Here is a 23,484-nt window from a genome sequence, read left to right on the forward strand (position 1 = left end):
CGATCGACCGATGCCAAATTTTTTTGGTGTTCTCATAAACCCTAAAATGACTATAGGTCCCAACACTCATGCACATATATCATAAAGAATTCAGGAGTGTTAAAAAATGAAAATTGAATATTATAGGAAAGTTTGAGATAGCTTGGGCGACCGAACCCCAGGAGTTCAAAACTCCTCGGGCACCCAAACTATTGAAAAGTCAATAGTTGACCTAGCTCTCGGGCAACAGAACAATTTTTAACATATCTTCCCCGGGCGCCCGAACCCTCTGAAAGGGACCCCTCACCAACTCTGGCTACCGAGAAAATCAGATCAAAAACGGCCAAGGGGACCAAACCTCTATGTTTGGGCTACCGACCCACCAACCACGCACCCGAACCTACGAACAAATGCTACTGACTTTTGTTCGGGCTACCGAACCGAGACTCAGGCAACCGAACCATTTAAAATGTTCTTCAAAAGTTAAGTCCATTCGAGCGACCAAACCTTAGTTCAGCCACCTAAACCTTCTCGGGTTATTTAAATTATTACCGCAATTAAAAGGGTTAAAATGGTTTAAAAGCTCTAATATGTTTTAAATCTTTTCTAATAATCCCTTATGGGTCCTAAACGGTTATAATTTTACCCTAGCCCATAAATATGAGTTTATTTGTGTGGATTAGTAATAATTAGCAAAAATCATTAGTGCAAAATCCTCTCTTTTTCAAAAACTCATATTGCTCAAAATACTCTCAAAAACTTATTCCCTTAATACATCTTAGCATTGTGAGTAGACCTGGCAAAGTGGATCGGGTCGGTTTATCCATGGCGGATAAGGCGGATTATCGGGTAAAAAAATCATAATCCATATTCGACTCGTTTAAGTGACGGATTAGGCGGTTTCGGGTCGGATAATTCATGGCGGATGGGCGGATAATCCGCCATTCTCAAATATAATTTTATTAATAATTTATTTTTTGTCATAATAATTTAAGTTGTATACAATAACTTGCGATTAGTTTGTGTATTAATTTGGAGAGTTGTTTTATGCTTAGCCTACTATTAATCAAACAAACCTATAACAATTTTCAATCATCATTTTTCATGAATCATATATATTACCAAGAAACTGCTCCAATACCCCTCAAATTTTACATATTTTCAAATAATAACTCTTCACAACAAGAATAAATGTGTAATAATATATTTTACGAATTAACCTTCACTCTTTCAAACAGCCCATCTCCTTTTTTTCCCTGATACAACAGTCACTTTTTTTCCCAGCACAGCAGTTTCCAATCTTCTCACGGTTCTGGGTGTTTCAAATGATCAACTAATTTCAAAGTTGAATGTCTAAAATATTCCCACCATTCCTCAACTCCTCTAAAAAAATATAAAAGTCATAAACTAATTTTAATATTGAATTCCTGAAATATTTTCACAATTTCTCATCTTTTCTAAATAATAAGACATTTGGAGGCCGTAGAGTGCACACGTAATGCTTGACCATGGCTAGTGTGTGTGTGTACACTCTTATGAATTCCTAAATAAGCATATCTCAGTTCATACTGAATGTATATAAGCATTGACCTGTTTATCTCTTTTATTTTTTATAGTAAATGAAATTTCATTAACAAGGAAGGAATTTACAAGGGAGAATAAGATATTTCCCAATAAAAATCTGGGAGAAAACAGGAAAAAAAAAAAAAAAGAACTAAGAACAACAAAAAAAGGAAAAAAAATCAAACTAGCAAGTTAAGATATTTTCCAATAAAAATTTAGGAGAAAATGGAAAAAAGAAATAAAAACAACAAAAAGAGAAAAAAATCAAACCAGCAAGTTTCTCTAGTCTCTTTGTAAATCCAAAATACTAGCACCCCTAAAAATTTCAAACCCAATGCTGTGCCAAAACCTAATGACAGATTTATTAGATCTGTAAAACAACTAAAGAAGAAGAAGAATACTTACGAGTTACGAAGGGACCGAAGGGTATTCTGTAGCTGTGTTTGTGTAGCAAAAGCTCCTGCAGCCTATCTGGTTTGAAGCCCGAAGGGTTCACGATGAACTCACGAAGGCCAGAACTGAAGCTTGAAGGGTCTCCATCTCTCACTCTCTCCTCTTGTGCTGGCTCTCTGAAGTCTGAACAGAGATGCTCGCGGCTCGTCAGTCGCTCACGGTGGAGAATCGAATAGGGTAGCGGCACTCTCTGGCAATAAAATCCAAGCTCCAGCTACTGGTTGATCAGATTCAGGGGCTTGTGATTTTAGAGCTCGAATGGAATAGGGGTTGTGAGTCTTGTGAGTTGTGAGTTGTGAGGTTGTCGCCTGTCGGGCTGGGCTGGGACTTGGGAGTGGGATTGTGGGAGAGGGCTAGAGGCTGAGGCAGTGAGGCGCTGAGCTGAGCAGGGCATGTGGGCCGTGTCTGTGTGAGCACTTGGGCAGTTGGCTCACTAGCCTGGGTAGGTTAAAGCCTTAAAGGGTTTGGGATGGATTGTAGCTTGTTAGGCTTTCCTGGGTTAATACTGCAAGCGGGTTGGCGGATATCCGCCGGATAAACCCGACCCGACCCACTAAGGGGGTAGATATGAAAATGAAAAACCATATTCGACTCATTTGGCAAACGGATAATTATAAGTCGGTTAAAATGGGTCGGATGCGGTTCAAATTAACGGATTTTTATCCATTTTTCCAGGTCTAATTGTGAGAGCTTATTGAGTGGGTTAGTGCTTATTAGAGGTTGCTTATATTGCCATTGTTTTTCTTGATTGATTGTTATTATTTTTGGGGAGTCAAGTAAGAGTTTTCCCACAAATTTTTATTTAATAAATCTAGTGTTGGGAAAAACTCAATAGCTTAAGGATCTTTGCATTGTCATTGCAAAGATTCTCATAGCTTGATTTTGTTGTGCAAAATATTTTTAACAAGCTATTATTTTGTTTTTCAAACAACTCATGAGCCTACTTGAAGAAAATATTTTGAGTTGTTTTGAATATTTGCCCATCTTTGAAACCCTGATTTATTATTAAGATTTGATATATACTGTTTCAAATAAATAATTTGATTAGAACACTCTTGATCATATTAGTGATAATACTTTGTTGAGCGTTGCTTGCACAAAATCACATCACTGAGCTTACATTTCCTATATTGTTGATGTGTGGTTGATTGAGTATACTGTGCATATTATAGTACAAACCTGCTTAGTTGAGAAGCACATTTCAATGTACGTAAATTCATATTTATTGTATTCCAGGCGTGAGCCTGAAGAGGGAGACTAGCCCTGTAGAATAGTCTCCGACTGGCTTAGACCCAGTTAGGAAAGTTTGGTACACCATCCTAGTAAGACGTGTTGATTGAGGTTAGCCCCTTGAATTGACCAGGCTGTAACCGGTGCCGCTCCACTCATTAAGTGAGCATTAGTGGAATTCTCAGGCTTGCAAGCTAGAGGCGAGGATGTAGGTAGTATTAGCCGAACCTCGATAACATATTGTGTGTCTATTTATATTTTCGCACTTTATATTTACCGCACGTGTATGTTATAATGTGAATGATGCACATAATTTAAATTCCACATATTATATTTATCTGCGCATTTGGGTATACAGTCCCTAGGTTGTATAATATTGCAAATTTCTGGTTAAACTTAGGAAGAAGTTTAAAATTCCAATTCATCCCCCCTCTTAGGAATACACCAAAGCTAACATCGTCAATGAACGTGACGAAGTAACTCCTTTCGCCTATGGATGAGACAAGCGTCGGTCCCCATACACCTGAGTGGACTAATTCTAGTCTCTCCTTCTTTGGGGCACGGGTGTTTGTCTAGAAACTTACCGTCTTTTGTTTCCCGAATATGCAATCCTCACACATGTCAATCTCGATCGACCATAGACCACTCAATTTTTCATTTAAGTGCATCACCCTAAGTCTTTTCTCACTCATATGACCAAGTCGTTGGTGCTAGATGTTGTTGTCGTCATTTCTTGCAGTAATTGAAATAGACATAGCGACATTGGAGGTTAGATAAAGTGTTCCCCTTTTCTTACCTTGCGCAATCATTAGTACACCCTTTGAAACCTTCCATTCATTGCCAATGAATGTCGTCATGTATCCCTTATCTTCCAGTTGACCAATTGAGATCAAACTCTTTCTCAGGTCTGGAATATATCTGACATCCTTCAGCTTCCATACTAACCCATTTATCTTGATCTTCACAACTCCCTTGCTAGCTATGTCGCAAGGTTGATCATTACCACGGTACACCTTATCAAAATTACCTGGTGTATACTCCTTTAGGCAATCTCTACTACAAGTGGAAAGAAATAAGGCTCCGGAGTTTAAGACCCAAGACTCCTTCTTGCTCTCCAAAGAGCATATCAATGCATATTTCTCTCCTGAGGAAGAGGCGAGATTTGCTTCTATCTTCACCTCAAACTCCTTTCTCGGACCTTTGCACTGGTTTCTAAAATGTCCGGCCTTTCCACAGTTCCAACACTCAACATTCTTTATTCCCTAAGAATCTCTGGGATTTGTGGATCTAGACTGCCTGGTCCTAGATCTTCCGCAATTGTTTGATCGTCCATATCCGCTTCTTTTTCCTCGTTTTTCCACGTTCAAGGCTAAACTTGAAGTGGGGGCATTGTTCGACTTCATTCTGATCTCTTCCGTCAAAATCATGTTAATGACCTCATCATACTTCAGCTTCAATTTTCCAATGGAGCTACTAATCACAGTAATAATACCTTTCCAACTCTCAGGTAGCTGACTAAGAATTAGTAAGGCACGGATCTCACTGTCAAATGTAATTCCAACCGAGGCAAGTTGATTCGACAGCTCGTTGAAATTATTTAGGTGTCTGCTAAAACTTCCACCTATAGACATATTAATGGTAAATAACCTTTTCATTAGATGTACCTTATTCGTGGCTGATGGCTACTCGTACATATTGGATAGTGCATCCATAAGGGATTTGGTGGTTGTCAAGTGCATGATGTTGAAAGCAACAGACTTTGCCAACGTCATTCTAATAGCTCCGAGAGTTTTTCGGTCAAGCAGCTCCCACTTGCTCTCCTTCATGGATTCTGGCTTCTCCTTCAATGGTAAGTGCAACTCCTTACCAAATAAGTAGTCCTCAATCTGCATTTTCGGGAAACTGAAGTTCGTGCCGTCAAACATCTCGATTTATGAGTTCTTTTCATTTGACATCTTGATTCACCAATCTAGGGACATGATTATCTCAAAGAAACAACAAGGTTGAATCTAGAACAGCTGAAAACCTTAGAAATGGTTCAAGTCGTTCGAAAAACGGACCCAAAATGGCTCTGAAAAGCTCGGTCAAAGTTCTAGTCAAACTTGGTCAAATATCGGTCAACTTTTACGGAATATTCCCTTCTGACGAAATATTCTGATGCATTTGTGACGCCGTTAACTGACGCCGTCTACTGATGTGGCATGGTCCGGACCACTTGCTAACGTGCGCTGACGTGTCACTGTAGGGCCCACCTACTGATGTGTCATTGTGGGTCTCAGCTGCTGACGTGTCTTGGTATTCGAATGACGTGGCGGCTGACGTGGACAACTAACTCAGCCACTGACGTGGCTATGATGTGGCTGGTGACTGGGTGACACATGACACTAGGAGCTGATGTGGACGCTGACTCTGTGCTAACGTCACACTGACGTCAGTTGTCTTCCACCTTTAGCCTCGTCGGGAGAATGCCAGAGCGTGGGTGCGCATAAGGGTAGTCGTTGAGCTCCAAGAGGCGCATAAGGGTGCATGTAGGCACTTAGCAACATGGCCTTTCCAATGGAAGCGTGTATGAAGTCGTCTAAAGTCCGTTCGAGCACCAGTTACAACCGTTGGCTTCGTCTCGACGAGAAGAACACGATGCTACCTCAAAACTAAGTTTTGAGCTACTGGACAGAGGCTCCAATCTGGGAATTTTTCTCCAATCTAGAAATTTCGCTCCAACCTCGCTTTGATACCAATTCTTGGGGTGTGGATCTAGGAACAACAATCATACACATGCAAAAATAAATTACAAAAATAGAACACCACATTTATGTGGTTTGGCCGAATTGACTTACGTCCACGAAGCACACACCAATGCACTATAACTGAGAAAATAATACAAGGAGGAGGAGGCTATTGGCTTTAACTCAACTCTCTCTGTCTCTCTCTCTCTCTCTCTTTATATCACACCACACTCTATGCTCTGCACACACAGCTCTACACTCTCTACACACACTTCCACCCACAAATACAACACAACACAACACCCATCACATTTATATAGCCTACGATGAGGGGTAAAATTCAAAGGTCGGTGGCTTAATGTCAGCCATGGTAGGCAAGGTTGGTGGAGGGCTGCTAATCTCCATTTACTGCAGGTCTCCATTTCAACGTAAGCTACAAGAGGTGGTGTTGTCGTCTGCACATACTGCGCGCAACTCAACACACCTCTATGTGTGTGTGTCTATATATATATATAGTAATAGAAGCATTTGTCGATAAAGGATTCACCCTCAAATGACCATCTCTTCACTGTTGAGAACAAATCAAATCTATTTCTCAATTTTTATTTTTTTTTACTTGCTCCTACGAAACCAAGGTCAAAAAGATTTTAAAAATCAATTTTCAGCGATCAAGGATTCCTCAAAAAGTTAAGGAATAGTAATCTTTTTTAGAAATCGAATGGATCTGATCTTATATATAGGGAAGAAAAGTAATCAAAAAAAGAAAGATAAGTATACTTATGTTTAGTAGTGAGGATGTCTTCTACCAATTAAAAATAATAATAATAATAATAATAATAATAATAATAATAATAATAATAATAAAGAAGGCAAATTGACCTGTTGTGTCCATCAGGTTTTTTGAGATGATTCATGCACGGGGAAGGGAAATCAGCATTTTTCCAATTGAGATGTGGATTTGTAATATAAAATTTGCATATAATTCAAAACTTTAGTTTGGATTTGTGTGGATTTTGACAAAATCTATTGTTAGTATGAAAATGTATCTATAAATGAGTAAGATGTATTTATCATACTTCTTATTGTTAGAATGAAGGATGTTTGTCTACCAAGAAAATTGTAATAATACAGAAAGAAAGCCGACATTCACAAATAGCCAAAATATTCAGGAAAAGTTGTTTGCGCGTTGCTTTTTTATTAGGTTCGTTGAGAAGATTCATGCATGGGGAAGGAAATCAGCAGTTTTCCAAGTGAGATGTGGACCTGTTCTAATATCCCATCTCATGACAACACCACCTTTATCAGCTATACATTTCTTTTTAAGAAAAAAAAAATATATAGACATATCATAAGAAACTGATTTTGAGGCCTCACCATAACTATAATTCAGAAAAAGATTATGGTGTCTCCCTCTTCTTTTCGGTGTTGCTTTGTCCTCCTCTCCATTGGCCACTATGCATTTAACAAAAAATTAACACGCTCTGTTCATGAACCATTTAGAGTTTGAGGAATTGCTGTTCTGTTCAAGATTTTCTTCTGCTTTTTTGTGTGGAGGGTTAGGTAATTTACCTAATGAAGAAAGCATTATGTATTTGAGTGACTTAGTTTTCTAGAATTGGGTGAGACAGAACAGTAGCAGAGTGCCCATTTCATGATGTCAAGCAATATCACCATTTTTCTCTTGTTCTTCAACACCTTTCTGTTTCCAGCAGCCACCTCTGCTCTGAACCAAGAAGGTCTCTCTCTACTTTCATGGATTTCAACCTTCAATTCTTCTTCTTCTCCCACTTTCTTTTCTTCATGGAATCCAACCCACAGAACTCCATGCAGATGGGCTTATGTCAAATGTTCCAGAACTGGTTTTGTTACAGAAATCAAAATCACCTCCATTAATTTGCCTACCACCTTCCCCATTCAGCTTCTCTCCTTCAAGTTCCTTACTACTCTTGTTCTCTCTGATGGGAACCTCACAGGACAAATCCCACCTTCAATTGGAAACTTGTCATCACTGACCACCCTGGATCTCAGCTACAATGCTCTAGCGGGAAACATTCCACCTGAAATTGGGAAACTGTCCAAATTGCAGTCTTTGTCGCTGAACTCAAATTTCTTGCAGCGTGAAGTTCCTAGAGAAATTGGAAACTGCTCGAAGCTTCGACAGCTCGAGCTTTTTGATAACCACCTCTCTGGAAAAATTCCAGTAGAGGTTGGAGAATTGAGGAGTCTTGAAATCTTTCGTGCCGGTGGGAACCCATTGATTCATGGGGAAATACCAATGCAGATATCAAACTGCAAAGAGCTAGTCCTTTTAGGCTTGGCAGATACTGGAATTTCAGGACAGATTCCTCACAGTTTGGGGGAATTAAAGAACCTTAGGACACTTTCAGTCTACACAACAAATCTCACTGGTAAGATTCCTCCTGAACTTGGTAATTGTTCGGCCATGGAAAATTTGTTTATCTACGAAAACCAACTCTCGGGCGGAATTCCTGCTGAACTGGGTCTGCTTAAAAACCTCAAACAGATATTACTATGGCAGAACAATCTAAGTGGAAGTATTCCAGGAGCTCTTGGGAACTGCACAGATTTGACAGTCATTGATTTTTCACTGAATTCTCTCACTGGAGAGTTTCATCCCTCTCTTGTAAATCTTGGTGCATTGGAAATGCTTCTCTTGTCTGAAAACAACATTTCTGGTAACATACCACCATTTATTGGAAATTTTTCCAATCTGAAACAACTTGAGCTTGATAACAACAGATTCTCTGGGGAGATTCCACATGAAATTGGGCAACTGAAAGATCTTTCTCTGTTTTTTGCCTGGCAGAATCAGCTTCATGGAAGCATACCCAATGAGCTGGCCAATTGTGAGAAGCTTCAGGCGTTAGATCTTTCTCACAATCTCCTCACAGGTTCCATTTCGAATGCTCTCCTCAATCTCAAGAACTTAACGGAGTTGCTGCTGATATCAAATGGATTTTCCGGCGAAATACCACCTGAGATTGGCAGTTGCACTGGCCTGGTCCGTTTGCGGCTAAGATCGAATAAGTTCACAGGTTCAATTCCATCAGAAATCGGGCTATTGAGAAGCTTAAGCTTTCTCGAGTTGTCAGAAAATCAATTTACTGGAGTCATCCCTCCAGAGATTGGCAACTGCACTCAGCTGGAGATGGTTGACTTGCACAAAAACAAACTCCAAGGCATGATTCCTACCTCCATCGAATTCCTCATCAGAGTGAATGTTTTAGACCTCTCCATGAACAGAATATCCGGAACTATTCCTGGGAATTTGGGGAAACTTAAATCTTTAAATAAACTTGTGCTGAGTGGAAACTACATCACGGGCTTGCTTCCTCCATCACTAGGCTTCTGTGAGGATTTGCAGTTGTTGGATATTGGCAGCAATCGAATCATCGGCCCTATCCCAGATGAGATTGGTTACCTGCAAGGATTAGATATCTTATTGAATTTGAGTTGGAATTCTCTGTCAGGACCAATTCCTGTAAGCTTCTCAAATATTTCAAAGCTTGCCAACTTAGATCTCTCACATAACATCTTAATGGGAAGCTTAATGGTACTGGGTAATCTTGACAATCTTGTTTCTCTGGATGTCTCATACAATAATTTCTCCGGTTTTATTCCCAGTACCAAGTTCTTCCACGATCTACCAGCCACTGCCTTTTCTGGTAACAAAGACCTTTGCGTAAACAAAAATGAATGCCACATAACTGGAAGCCTCCATGGAAGAAAATTTACCAGAAATATTATTACCTATACTCTCATTATGACAGTAATTGTAATAATTGCAACTGTTGGGATTATTTCATTTATCCAAGCTCGTGGAACTGGGAAGAATTACGATGAAGAAAGTGGGTTGGAGTGGGATGTTATCCCATTTCAAAAGCTGAGCTTCTCCATAAACGATATTGTGATGAAGCTGTCAGATGCAAATATTGTGGGTATGGGCTGTTCAGGCATGGTTTATCGCATTGAAACACCAACAAAACAAGTTATTGCAGTGAAGAAGCTATGGCCAACAAAGAATGGTGACTTTCCAGAGAGAGACTTGTTTTCTGCTGAGGTTCAGACACTAGGATCAATAAGGCATAAAAATATAGTAAGGTTTCTGGCTGGATGTAGCAATGGAAAAACCAGATTACTTCTGTTTGATTACATCAGTAATGGGAGTTTGACTGGATTGCTTCATAAGAAGAAGCTGTTCTTAGACTGGGATGCAAGGTATAAAATCATACTGGGCACGGCTCAAGGTCTAGCCTATCTTCATCATGATTGTACTCCACCCATAATTCATCGTGACATTAAGGCCAACAACATCTTGGTTGGACCACAATTTGAAGCTTATCTCGCAGATTTTGGACTGGCCAAATTTGTTGAAGCTCCAGATTCTTCAAGAGATACCAACACAGTTGCAGGTTCTTATGGGTATATTGCTCCTGGTAAGTGTAATTCCTTTGTGTTCTTCTAAAATAAATGTAGCAAATTTCTCTAGGGTTTTTCAACGAACTTGGATATGATAGACAATTTTTAGAATCATTCGAAATCCACCTTGGAAAAAATTGGCAGTTTTTCAAATGATTTTAGTTGTCAATAATATACCACTTAACTCAATATATAGTTCAATGTCTTCTTTTTCTTTTTGAATTGCTCCTTGAAAACCCTCAAATAAATCATTCTGTATAACTATACACCACAAATCTAAACCAAATTGCCCAGAAAAGTGCCGATCTTCTCAATTTCATTAACCTGAATTGACCCCCAACAGCTTACAAGCGTCATCATCATAATTTATAATGTCCCAATTTCTTTTTGACATGCTCCTACTCAGTTAACGTTGTTTCTTACTTAGGAACCTTGGCAATGAGGTAGTTATGTTTATCAATGAATTTCAAGCAGTGAACTTGACCATGTCTTGTTACAAAGTGCAGAATATGGATACAGTTTAAGGATCACTGAGAAGAGCGATGTGTACAGCTATGGTGTTGTGCTGCTCGAGGTCTTAACTGGGATGGAACCAACTGACCGCCGGATCCCAGAAGGTGCCCACATTGTCAGCTGGGTTAACCAGGCAGTACAGAAAACACGAGGAGACTTCACATCTATTCTTGATCAGCAGCTACTGTTTCAATCGGGTACTCAAATTCGAGAGATGCTTCAAGTGGTGCTTGGGGTGGCTCTGCTATGTGTGAACCCTTGCCCAGCCGAACGGCCTACTATGAAAGATGTCACAGCAATGCTCCAAGCGATCAGGCGTGAAAATGAAGACTTTGAGAAGCCAAACATTCTTTGCAAGGGAGTTGTGGCCAACCAAAATGCTGCAGTTCACTCTTCTAGCTTTTCTAAATCATCTGAACCTCTAACTAGATCTCCTTCCTTGCTGCCATAGTTCTTCCAAAATCTGTGTATGACTTAACTTATTATTTTTCAAGTAACCAAATAATTTGTATAGATTGAATTTAAGTAGCATGAACAGCATATCATGCTTGATACTAATACTATGTTAGTAAGTATTTTCCATTTGGGATGTTTTTTTTAGTTCTCTTTAGCACTTCTTTGGAAAGCAAATAAACAGAGGTGCAAATGCCATAGATGTGCTTCCCAAGCACATAATCTTTTGGATACAGACCTCAATATATGCCTGAACTGTCCAATCTTCCAGAGTGTACCATGTGGTAGTAGAACAAAACTTGAAAGAATGGACCTCCCATACTAGGTGATGAAGGGAGTTGCAGAATAACTCTAAGATCTGGTTGTAGTGCATACGGATAACAAAAAAAATAATCAGATCATGCAATTCCTAATTACGTTATTAGGATCATACCTGCGAGATTTGTCTGGTTTGATCCTGAATCTGCGAGTACGAAAACGAGTTCTTGAAAACGACCAGAAATCTTTTACTGTATTCCTTGAACATGCCTTGCTTCTGAGAGAGCAGGCTCATAAGTAGCTGCTAGGGTTTTCTTCTCTTACGAAAACGTCTGCCTTTGTAAGAGTTTGTTCGTGTCCCCTAGCTGCTAAATGGAGCGCGTGTATATATAGGCTACAGTAGGGACCTCGAGGCAAATATGACTAGGACTTCCCATGTAATTAAGAATTTCTAATCCGACCCGAATTCATCCTTAATTATGTTAATTAATTCATACCACTAAATAATTATAATTACACTTAATGTCATATTCGAAATTAAATTTCGAGCTTCTATTATTAAATGCTTATTTATCTCCCCACATAAAGATTATAGATACTCATCTATTAAATTAAATTATTGACAATTTAATTAATTAACATATTAATTCCCTGAGACCTTCCTTTTAACTTATTTGATGTGCTGGATTCAAAATCTACCAGTAGGGTTTGATACAATCAAAACTTATAAGCTTCCTCAATGGGGTATCATCAATCCCGATATCAGGACGTGGATTCCATAAATAATTAATGTTCACCATACACATAAAGTCATCACCCAACTCATTGAGTATTTTGACTCATAAAATATCTCACTCTTCTATGAATCAAAGTTATTGACTTTTTGAGTCCGATCTCGTTTTGATAATAACAAAATATAATTATTTCATCTCTACAATGAGCCTTTTTAGCAAGATTATTATTTAGCACGCACGGATGATACGAATTGTAACGACCCAAAAAATTTCACCATTATATATATATATCCTGTAATACCTACCATAACATCTCAGGACCCAGATGACACTGAGGTATCCCTGCACATAAATCAACACACCTATGCATCGGAAAACATAAAGTCATACATCCATATTTACAATACCAGAATTCAGTGTTTTCAAAGCATACATACATGTTTATACGTCACCCCAATTTCACCTACTCCAAAAATACATTCCCCTAAACACACTTACCCTATAAAATAGGGCAGTACAAAAGATCTCTCGATCTGCGAGCCAGATCTGCTCACCTAATTGGATCACTTGAAAAATGTTAAACCACTAGAATGAGACAACACTCGGTAAGAGGAAATATGCTATTACTTGTGTGGCGACTGAGTTTCATAAATTATATTGACAATATCTGTCAAAATCCTGAAATAATACATATGTACATATTTCCAATAAATAAACTATATTTCCCCGAACCTATATACTCATAAATTTTCTAAATTATAATTTACATGGGCTCCTGAAAATATTCATTGGATTCTCAACCCATGCCTGTAGGGTCCCAAAAACACCCTAGTCCTGAAATCATAACATCCTAATTTTATTCCACAAAACCCAAGTATATTCCCATATAACTTCAAATCTAAACTCAAATAAGTCTGATACAACTTAAAATAACCAAATATTCAACTTACCCAAATTTTGGGATGGTGCCCAAGTTAGCCAAACCAACAAATTACTCTAGAAGACTTGTAAAGAATCTCCTCAAGATCAACGTGGTGACTTCAGAACTTCGAAACAGGGAAAGACAAAGCAAGAAATGTATAGAGAAGTGAGAGGAACCGAGCAGGAGAGAGAGAGAGAGAGAGAGAGAGAGAGAGAGAGAGAGAGAGAGAGAAATGAGGAAAAGTAATTTTCTCTCGCTGAATCCTGATTTTCTGTGATTTATAGACCTTTTGCCACGTGGCCTCGTCGACGAGCCACGTCACCTCGTCGACGAGTTCAAGAAGAACCCTCATCGATGAGTTTTAGGCCCCGAAAACAGTCCCTCGATAAATTCTCATCGACGAGACATGCGTCCACGTCTACGAGGCCCTGCTGCATCCCCCCCTTTAAAATTCTTTTTCCCTCTCTTTTATTTATTATTTAATTCCCATAATTATCTGGGTTACTACATTCTCCCTTCCTTATAAAATTTCATTCTTGAAATTTACTATCTATATTGAACACCATCTATTAAGGAAAATAAGAATCATCTTTTTCTTTCTTCTGCTCTTCGGATTCTCCATGGAGTATGCCAAGAGTATGATCTTTAAGTCTTTTAGGCTTTCAACAATCCTTTCTCATGTGTCTGTACTAAATTAATGACTTGTACAAGTACTAGGCACACACATTAGTAATATGCAGTTTGTCATAATCAAAACTAGAGATCGAACTCAAAAAGTCAATATGCATGCAATGCATTAATTATGATAGACCATTAATATTTAAATATTACAGACTCGAATAAAACTTAACTAAATTACAATAAATAAATATTTTGGGTCTTTATCTTCTTCAAGTCCATGTGCACCATATGAAACAGTCAATTGATCCTGCACACAAACTCATCAAACATTAAATACCAAAGTATTTGTCATAATCAAAACGAGATATGACCTATAAGGTCAACAGAGAGTAAATGCTATGGATGTAAAAAATAAATGCCCTAAATAAAATAAATCCTCTCTTTCAAAAGTGTTTTTCTAATAAATGGAAAGAAAGAGAGCGGGAGAGAATAAAAATTTACCCTAAAACGATTTTGCAATAAAAATAAAAGTGGGGGAACTTTGATTTAAAAAATGTTTGAGAGAGTTTTGAAATTAATCAAAGTTACCATTTTAAGCTTATGAAGGGGTATATATAGAATTTCTAAAAATATGGCCATTTGTGGACACAATTGGTATTTTAAAATTTGTTTAATTGAAATTTAACCTTATTTAAGCGCTAGAAATTATGGAGACCCGAGGAAAGGGGCTGACCACACACAAGAATTTCAAATTATAGACAGGTTTGATTGGCCGAGGAAAGGGTCGGTCGGCTAGCTGGCCTAGGCAACATTCTGAACCTTCATAAGTTTGATCGGCTGAGGTCTAGGGCTAGTCTACCGGTCTTGGTGACCGATCGGCTGAGAGCTTTATGTATAAAATAGGTCGGACGACCGAGGTCACTAAAATTTCAATTTTGCCCTCAGGGCATGGTCCTTCGGCTAAGGCTTTTAAAACTAGAGAAGGTCGGTCGACCGAGGATAGATAAAAACTTAAGGTTTTGCCCTATTTTGACCTTAAAACATTTAAAAACCTTTTGTGTGATTTTAGTTGTTAAGAAAAAGGTTTTTCCTTTTAGCTTGTTAGGTGCCCCAAGGTCAATTTATGGTTTGTCCAGTCTGAGCACTTAATCATATCATGCAGATGCATGCATTATTACAAACCAAAGATAAAAAAACTAAATGCAATACAAATAAAACAAATAAGTCTTCTTCTTCTTCTCCTATGCTCTTTTGTCTTCATGGAATACGCCAAATCATGTAGGCTTGAAGTACCTCCTGTCTTCCACTTCCCCTTATGTGTGTTTTTGAATTAAAGACCCATTCATATGCTAAATACACACATAAGATACAAGTTGTAGAGAGCCCGAAAAATAGAAATAATAAGAAAAACAAAGAAATAAAGGAAAATGATTTGGTAAGGACCAAACTAGCGACCGTTTTCTAGAGTGTCTAGAAAACCATCGATGGTTTTGTATTTACCGCAGGCAGGTTACAGGTGAAATAGTAAAAAAGGACGGGTTAAAACCCAAACAGTCGACAGTTTTGTGAAGGGTACAGAAAATCATCGATGATTTTCTCGGTAGAGCTGATTTTAAAAGGAAGTCCCACAAGCTTCATTTGTAAAATCAAAATAAAATCTCTCTCTCTCTCTCTCTCTCTCTAAACCCTATGGCCCTAACCGTCCTCTCTCTTCATTTTTGCTCCGATTATAGCCCGTTTTGACAATCCGAAGCTACCATGAGGATCGTAGGGTGATTCTCTGCAAATTAACCAAAGCGAATCGTTGAGTTGGAGCTATGGGGCACTACTCCAAAACTAGGGTAAGTAAGGTATTTTTAGGTTTAATTGTTAATTTGGAGTACATGGGGCCTGGGAAATGCTAAATGAGAAATATTGTGGGGGTTGAGTTAATTAATGTGGGGAAAATGTAATTTCAGGGTTTTGAGCTTCGAGTGCCACGGGGCATGGATTTAGCGTTGTCAGAAGGCTTCTCAGTAAGCCAGGTAAGGGAATAGATTAAGTCTGGTATTTTCAAAAAATTAATTATTGAATATACAGTATTTGATTTAGAAATGTATATATGATTTAGCATAGTTTTTGGAAATACTGATGTTGAACTAAGGAAACTTTGACAACAGAATTAATATTATTTTGTCAGCAAAATATGTTTTCCTAGGCTAGATAATTTATTACAAAGTAGTACTCACTTGTGTGTGGCATGAGTATAAATTTTACTGTAAATAATGATATGTCAGAATATTTTCTGAATTCACAATACAAGCCTGAATTGACGACAGTTTTTAAAAAAACTATAAGCAGTACAGAAATTATATTTTTAGTATATTATGATATTCAGCCAGCCTAGATGCGGTGATTATTCAGCTAGCCCAGATGTTGTGATTATTCAATCAGCTCAAATGCTATGATTATTTAGCCAGTCCGAATGTCGTGAACAAATTTATATATATAACAGTTTATTCATAAATTATGATATGACAAATTTTATGCAGAAATATGAAATGAGATATGTTTCAGTTATATATTATATGAAATGTACTATATGATATCAGAATCCCTGATGGACTAAGTATGTTATGAGCACGGTACCGTAGCTAGCTAGCCAAATGAGACAGTGTAACCCCTTTGTGCCGAGCCAAGAAGTGTTGCGGAGAGTATGATGGGCGGACCAGGTTGGTGTCAGCTGATAGTGTAACCCATGTGTGCTGACCTGAGAAGTGTTGCAGAGAGTAGGATGGGTGGGCCAAGTTGGTGATAGCCGACAGTGCAACCACACTATTCAGAAAGTGTTGGGTTGGAGGTCGATTAGCCCCGAAGTGTTGTGGAGAGTAGGATACCCATTGTGTGCCGACCCGAGAAGTGTTGCGGAGAGTAGGATGGGCGGGCCAGGTTGGGTGGGCAATCGTGCATAGTTATATTATGTTTAACTTAAGCTGGTAGGCCAACCAAAGTTAAGTCCAGCCCATGGGTTGTACAACCCGAATCATGCGAGGTTTATTCATGATATACAATTATCCATCCAGGGCATAATTTCAGTAATATACAGATATAGCAAATGTTTTATATGTATATAGAGATTTAGTACAATACAGTAAGTTATGTTGATTTACGATTTATTCATATCAATACATATTAGTTTTACCTGACTTGTCAAATGCAGTTAAATTATGTACAAATTTTCCTTATTTATCAGATACAGTTTATCATGAACAATAGATGTTTATAACACCATAATACTCATGTCGCCACACACTGATATTAGTCTATTTCCCTTATTGAGAGGTTGTAACAACCTCAAAATTTAATCATTTTTTTTTACACATATATACTACTCTAATACCCCTGCTATGAAATCTTGGGCCTCAAGGGGCACTGGGGTATTCCTATATGCAATAAACATACCTACGCAGTAGAAACATAAATCATGCAACCACAAATACCATACAATACCAGAAATTAGTATTTCCAGACCATGGTTATATATTACATCTCTCTCCAGTCCCATCTACCCCAAAATACAACTCTCTGTACACACTTACCCTATAAATAGGGCAACACTGTAATCACGCTATCTGCGAGCCTGGTCTGCTTTCCTAATTAGCTCACCTAAAAAATGTTAAAATAATGGGGTGAGTCGACGCTTAGTAAGTGGAAATAAGTTATTACTAGTGTGTGGCTACTAAGTTGCATACTATTTTAATAAAATCTGAATTGTATGAAACAATAAATCTGTCAAGCATATCGTACATTTTCACAGTTTAAAATATAATTGTATCATCTGTATTTTTTACTTTTCATACTGCTAATATCATACTGTATTCAAATACTGTAAAATTGTATACATATACATAACTGTGCTTTATCCTTGGAACTCTATATATCATGATATGACCCCTCATGACAGGGTTGTGCGGCCCGTAGGCAGGACTTAACGCTGGTCGGCCCTCCAAGTAAGTCACTATACTCTACACTACCTCGGTCTGGCCAAACTGCATCCACTCCTAGGTGCAAAACTGGACTACTTCCTTGTCAAATCGGCCCCCTCAACCCAGTGAACTAGGGAGCTGCATTCTCTCGGAGCACGATTTGACGGTACCGACATACTATCTGAGATATGCGGTTGCACTCTATCTATATTAGCAACGGTATTGTGTTCTGTATTTTGTATCTGTCTGAAATCTTTTCACAGGGATCTGATATCATATACATATAATACTATAATTTTTCTAATGTTTTCATCATATTTCCAAAATAACCATAACACTATAATTCTGTACTGTAAATACTGTAATCTGAATAATTCAACTGTAGCATGTTGATGCTATATCTGTATATCAGACTGTATAATCTGTCTGTGTAATGTATCGGTATACTCTGAGTGTTATGGTATTAAGAAACATGGCATACTGTAAATACTGTATAAATTGATCTATATAAAAACTGTAACATACTAATTCTGAATAAAACTATAATATACTAATCTGAATAAACATCTGTATATGTATACTAATATGGATAATTATCTGTATAAGTTGTATAATATGATATGCTGGTAAAAAAGCTGTATAAGTTCTGTATCAAATAAATATCTACTCAGGCCACACAAACATTAAAACTCTTATTCTATTAAAAAAAACTATATAATAAACTGGTATATATGTATCTATAAAATCTCTATTAACATTTATAAAACTCCTAAAATAACATATTTCCCTTACCTGAATTCTGAAAAACCCCTACTGTACTCTGACCCTATACTCGCAAGGTTCCCCGCTCAACATCCTGAAAACAACATCCCCTAGAACAAAATATCATTATTTCTTTGTATACTACGTTTCGTATAACTGTAGGGAAAGCAAATTTTGAATAAAATGTCTTACCCTAAGATTGGGATGAAATTCGAACCACTACCACCAACGATCCGCTCCGGCAGACTTGTAGAGAACTTTCCCAGAAGCATCGTGGTGGTCTCAGATCGTCGATTCGGTGAGAAACAGGGCCGGATCAAAGAGAGAATGAGAGGGAGACGTTTAGACACACACACACACACACACACACAGAGTCTTGCGCCAAAATATACTAAAAAATCTGGGTTTTAACTACTTATAGCCCCGGGTTCGTCGACGAGACACATCATCTCGTCGACGAGTCCCTAAAGAATTTCATCGACGAACCTTCATTTTTTGTCGATGAATTTCAGACTGCCTTAAAACCCCTCTCGGTATTTTCTCATCGATGAGGCGTGTCTTCGTCGACGAGACCCTCATGTACCCTCATCGATGAATCCCTTGTGTTCGTCGATGAGGCCCTGATTAATTTCTTGGGTTATTACATTCTCCCCTCCTTATAAAATTTCGTCCTCGAAATTTACTATTTGTGTTGAACATCATCCATATAATCTATCATCCCAAGAGGTAAATGGTCTACTTATTTTATTACTTGCCCTCACTTACAGTGGAGGAATATCGTGGTTGCAATCTAAACTCTGGGAGATTACACATGTAAAACTAAAAGACTACCTACTAACTAAATTGATGCATGTACCTGCAAAAGAAACATTACCTAACTACTTACATTTTACCTTATTATAGTTAATTCTCTTGGAATAAATATGGGTATTTCTGTCTTATTTCATCTTCAAGTTCCCATGAAGCTTCTTCTGTAGCATGGTCCTTCCATAGAACTTTCATTAGCTGTATTTCCTTGGTGCACAGCTCCTGTGTCCTTCTGTCCAAAATTTGCACTATTGGCCTAGCTAGGCTTACAACTCTTAATTTTGATGAAAACAAAGTAAGGTTATCTAATATTGTTTTCAAGTAATACTATATCAGAAAAAGATGATTTGCTCAAACTTCAAATACCCTATCTTAAAAGCTCACAAGGATCAAGGAACAAGGAATGATCAATAATGAAAGCTCAGAGAAGTCTAAAAGATCCAAGATCAGTGACAAAAAGAACTCAAAGCAAAGAAGTGTCTCAAAGCAAAGAAAGTGTCAAATTTGTTTATAGAACAAGCTTTGTAAGTACTTCAAATTGATTCAAGTACGAATTTTTATTTTGAAGCTCATTAGGCAAAGACACACTTAGAAACCTAAAATTTTAAAGTCTTGGAACATGTTTTTCAAAGCTAAACAAGTTAATATTCCAAGATTAATTAAGCAAAGATGAGAGAGATAAAGTTGTTCTTAAAATGAGAAACAATCACTTGACAGACGATTGTCTATCTATGGACAAATGATTGACATATTGAAGGACTTAAATTAAGAAAGTCAAAAGCATGACAGACGACTGCTAGTGACAAATGAGACGTCTGTGTGTGTTTTTTGAGCCGACTGCCACCATTCTAAATGATTTTTTAAAACTAAGTTGTTCAATGATAAATGACTGCCACCTTGAGGACAGCCAACTACCACTTTTCTGTTTGTGAAAATTGTGTATGAAATACTTGGACAGCCGACTTCCAGAGATCTCACAGTTGCCTAGGTCACGGCAAAATTCAAATTACTCAATGGGCATATTTTTAAATTTTCAATTACATGAAGCCCAAATTATTTTAAAACTTGGACCCTACTCCAAGTAAACTTGGGTAACAAGTAAGAAACCATTCTACATTTATAAATACCCTCAAGATACATTGATTGACACACCAAAATTTCAAATCAGCAATCAAACTCTCTCTCAAGCATTCTAAAATTCTGAAAGTTCTTTATTGCTCTCAACATCCACGAAGTTCTCTAAAATTCTACTGATTTTCTCACTGAAATTGTGCTTCAAATACTAATTCTTTCATCTATTGAAAGATTCCTATGGTGATAAAACTTTAGAGCTTCAATCTGAATTTCGTATTGTGAATTTACTGAAGTATATAGTTTTTATCTGTACTAATCAGCTCTTGAGGAGCAATTCTTGTACATCTAGTTTTAAATCTTTGTAGCAAATTAATAGACGGTTCGAGTATTGAATCGTTGAACCAAACAAGGGAATATTGTTTGGAGCAGACGAGCTCTAGCCTTAACAAAGGAGTGTTGTAATCGGTATCGTTCCGCCTGGTAAAGGAACAATGATAGTGAATCCTTTAGTGGTTTTGCCAAATGTGAGGACGTAGGCTGTGTTGAAGCCGAACCTCGTAAAATCTTGTGTTCTTCTTTCTTCCCTGCTCTTTACTTTTCAGCAAAATTTACAAACTGCGTGGGTGCTTTATAAATTTTTGAATTCTAAATGTTTGGTTATTAAATAGACCGGAAGTTAATTTGTTTTAGTTTAATTAGCATTGATTGCGAAAACCGAAAGAGACTACGTTGGTTGATCATCCTTAACTTATTAAACTGAAAGTTTATTTAAAAGTTGAACATTGGGGAGAAGGTTGTTTGTGGAATTTAACAACAAGGCTTATACAAATTCAGCAAGCTTTACACATTACTACAGGGCTATTATTAAGTGGTTGATTATTTTGTTATGGTTGTGATTACTCTAATTCAATTTTGTGATTGTGGTTGAGCATTGATTATTGTTATAACACAAAAGTATTAAAAAGGGAAATAAAGTTTTAAAAATCCTAATTCACCCCCGTCTTAGGAAAGTTATTCCAATTTTAATTGATATCAGAGCCTAATTATAGTAATTCCTAATAAGAAATTATAAAAAGATCAAATGGCAAATATAGGAGTAGCACCCTTCGGTGAGGGCCAATCCTCAACCCATCCATCAATCTTTTGTGGACACAACTATACCTTTTGGAAAAAGAGAATGCAAATATATCTCCAACACATAGATTGGAAAGCCTGGGAAGTAGTTATGGATGGAGACCTAATTCCTACTAAGATAGTAGATGGAAAACAAATTCCCAAAGAGAAAAAAGATATGACCGATATAGACTATAAGATGCTCCAAATAAATTCAAGTGCTATAAATGTCCTATACTGTGCTTTAGATGCTAATGAGCTCAATAGGGTCATGGCCTGCAAGACGGCTAAAGAAATATGGGACAAATTAGAAGTAACATATGAAGGAACAATAGATGTTAGGGACAATAGGATAGATACGTAAACGAGTGAGTATGAAGCATTCAAAATGAATTCAGATGAAACAATCTCTAGTATGTATACCAGATTTACCCACATAATCAATTCCTTAAGTGCCTTAGGAAAAACTTATACTACCTATGAAATGATTAGAAAAATCTAAGAGGCCTTCCCTCCATATAGGAACCAAAGGCTACTGCTATCACGGAAGGTAGAAACCTTAAGACCACCTCTCTAGATGAACTCATAGGTTCATTACTTACCTATGAAATGGCTTTAAAAGAAAGAAATCCTGAACCCAAGCATAAAATATCAATTGCATTAAAAGCTTCTAGTCATAGCTCAAGTGATGAGGAAAGTGAATCAAGCGACTTAGATCAGGATGAATTAGCATTCATCACTAAGAGACTAGGCAAGTTCTATAGGAGGAATAAAAGGTTTCCTAGAAAGTTTAATAAAAAGAAACCTGAAAAAGGAGAGACAAGTAGAAAAGAAAATAAAAGTAAAAATGAACCTCCTATATGCTATCATTGTAAGAAACCAGGACATATCAAGCCGAACTGCCCGTTACTCAAGAAAGACAAGAGGAAAAAGAAGGAAGTTATGAAGGCCACTTGGGATGATTCAAGCTCCAGTGAGATGGAAAACGAGTCAAGTGAATAAGAGATGGCAAATATATGCTTCATGGCTAATGAAGAAGAGGTAAATTCCTACTACCCCTCAAAAAAAATCTTACAATGAGCTTTGTGATGAGTCTAGCAATAGCATGCCCTCCTATAAAGAATTACAAGCTGAGTTGTTTTCTTTACATAAAAGATTCATAAAAATTTTCAAGAGAAACATAACTTTGAAAGATCAAAATAAAGAATTAATGAAGCAACTTGAAACATCTAAAATTAGTGAAAAAGAGAAAGATTATTGTATTGAAAAGTTAAAAGAAGAAATAAAAGAAACTACTCAAGAGATAAAAAAAATTAATGAAGATGATTTAAATAAAAAAGAGTTAGAGATAATTGAACTCAAAAATCAGTAGAGGATAAATAGAAAATTATATATAACTTTACCAAAGGAAAAGAAAATTTTAAAAACATGATTGGACAACAAAGACTAAGTGGAAACAAAGAAGGGATAGGTTATAATGGAAAAACAAACAAAAGGAGTAAAAAATTATACATGGGATATTATGTCAAAGAAACCAAGCACTATGCTAGTACTTCTTCAAACAACAAACATGAACACACTACTTGCTACATGTGCAAGACTAAGGGTCATGTAATGTTCAATTGCCCACTAAAAAGAAAATATGTTAAAGTTCAAGGAGAATGGAAAGTAAATAATGGAACTAAAACAATTCAAAGAAAGTTAAGAGAATTTGGGTTCTAAAGACTAACACAATGAATCACTCATTGTAGATGTGTTTTAGGACAACACCATCAACGGATAAATGGTACTTGGACAGCAGACATTCAAGGCATATGACCGGTGATAGGACCAAATTCACCACATTAAAGCAAAAGAATGGGGGATACGTC

The 23,484-nt window shown here is 37.3% G+C and overlaps 2 protein-coding genes across 2 annotated transcripts in view; one reads left to right on the forward strand and one right to left on the reverse strand.

Annotated features, from left to right (window-relative positions):
- The first annotated feature begins 7,121 nt into the window (after positions 1–7,121).
- Positions 7,122–11,486, forward strand: LOC131168680 (LRR receptor-like serine/threonine-protein kinase RGI1). The gene is made up of 2 exons (XM_058128304.1): positions 7,122–10,408; positions 10,898–11,486. The coding sequence occupies exons 1-2, from the start codon at positions 7,603–7,605 to the stop codon at positions 11,353–11,355; spliced, it is 3,264 nt and encodes a 1,087-aa protein (XP_057984287.1). The 5' UTR covers positions 7,122–7,602; the 3' UTR covers positions 11,356–11,486.
- Positions 11,487–14,036: 2,550 nt separating this feature from the next.
- LOC131168007 (uncharacterized) overlaps positions 14,037–23,484 on the reverse strand; it is a 66,548-nt gene continuing 57,100 nt past the window's right edge. Inside the window, exon 10 of the mRNA XM_058127148.1 lies at positions 14,037–14,199. The gene's annotated coding sequence lies outside the window, so the exon portion shown is untranslated. The remainder of the gene's footprint in view (positions 14,200–23,484) is intronic.

Source organism: Malania oleifera, chromosome 11 (genome assembly GCF_029873635.1).
Source record: "Malania oleifera isolate guangnan ecotype guangnan chromosome 11, ASM2987363v1, whole genome shotgun sequence".
Classification (NCBI taxonomy): domain Eukaryota; kingdom Viridiplantae; phylum Streptophyta; class Magnoliopsida; order Santalales; family Ximeniaceae; genus Malania; species Malania oleifera.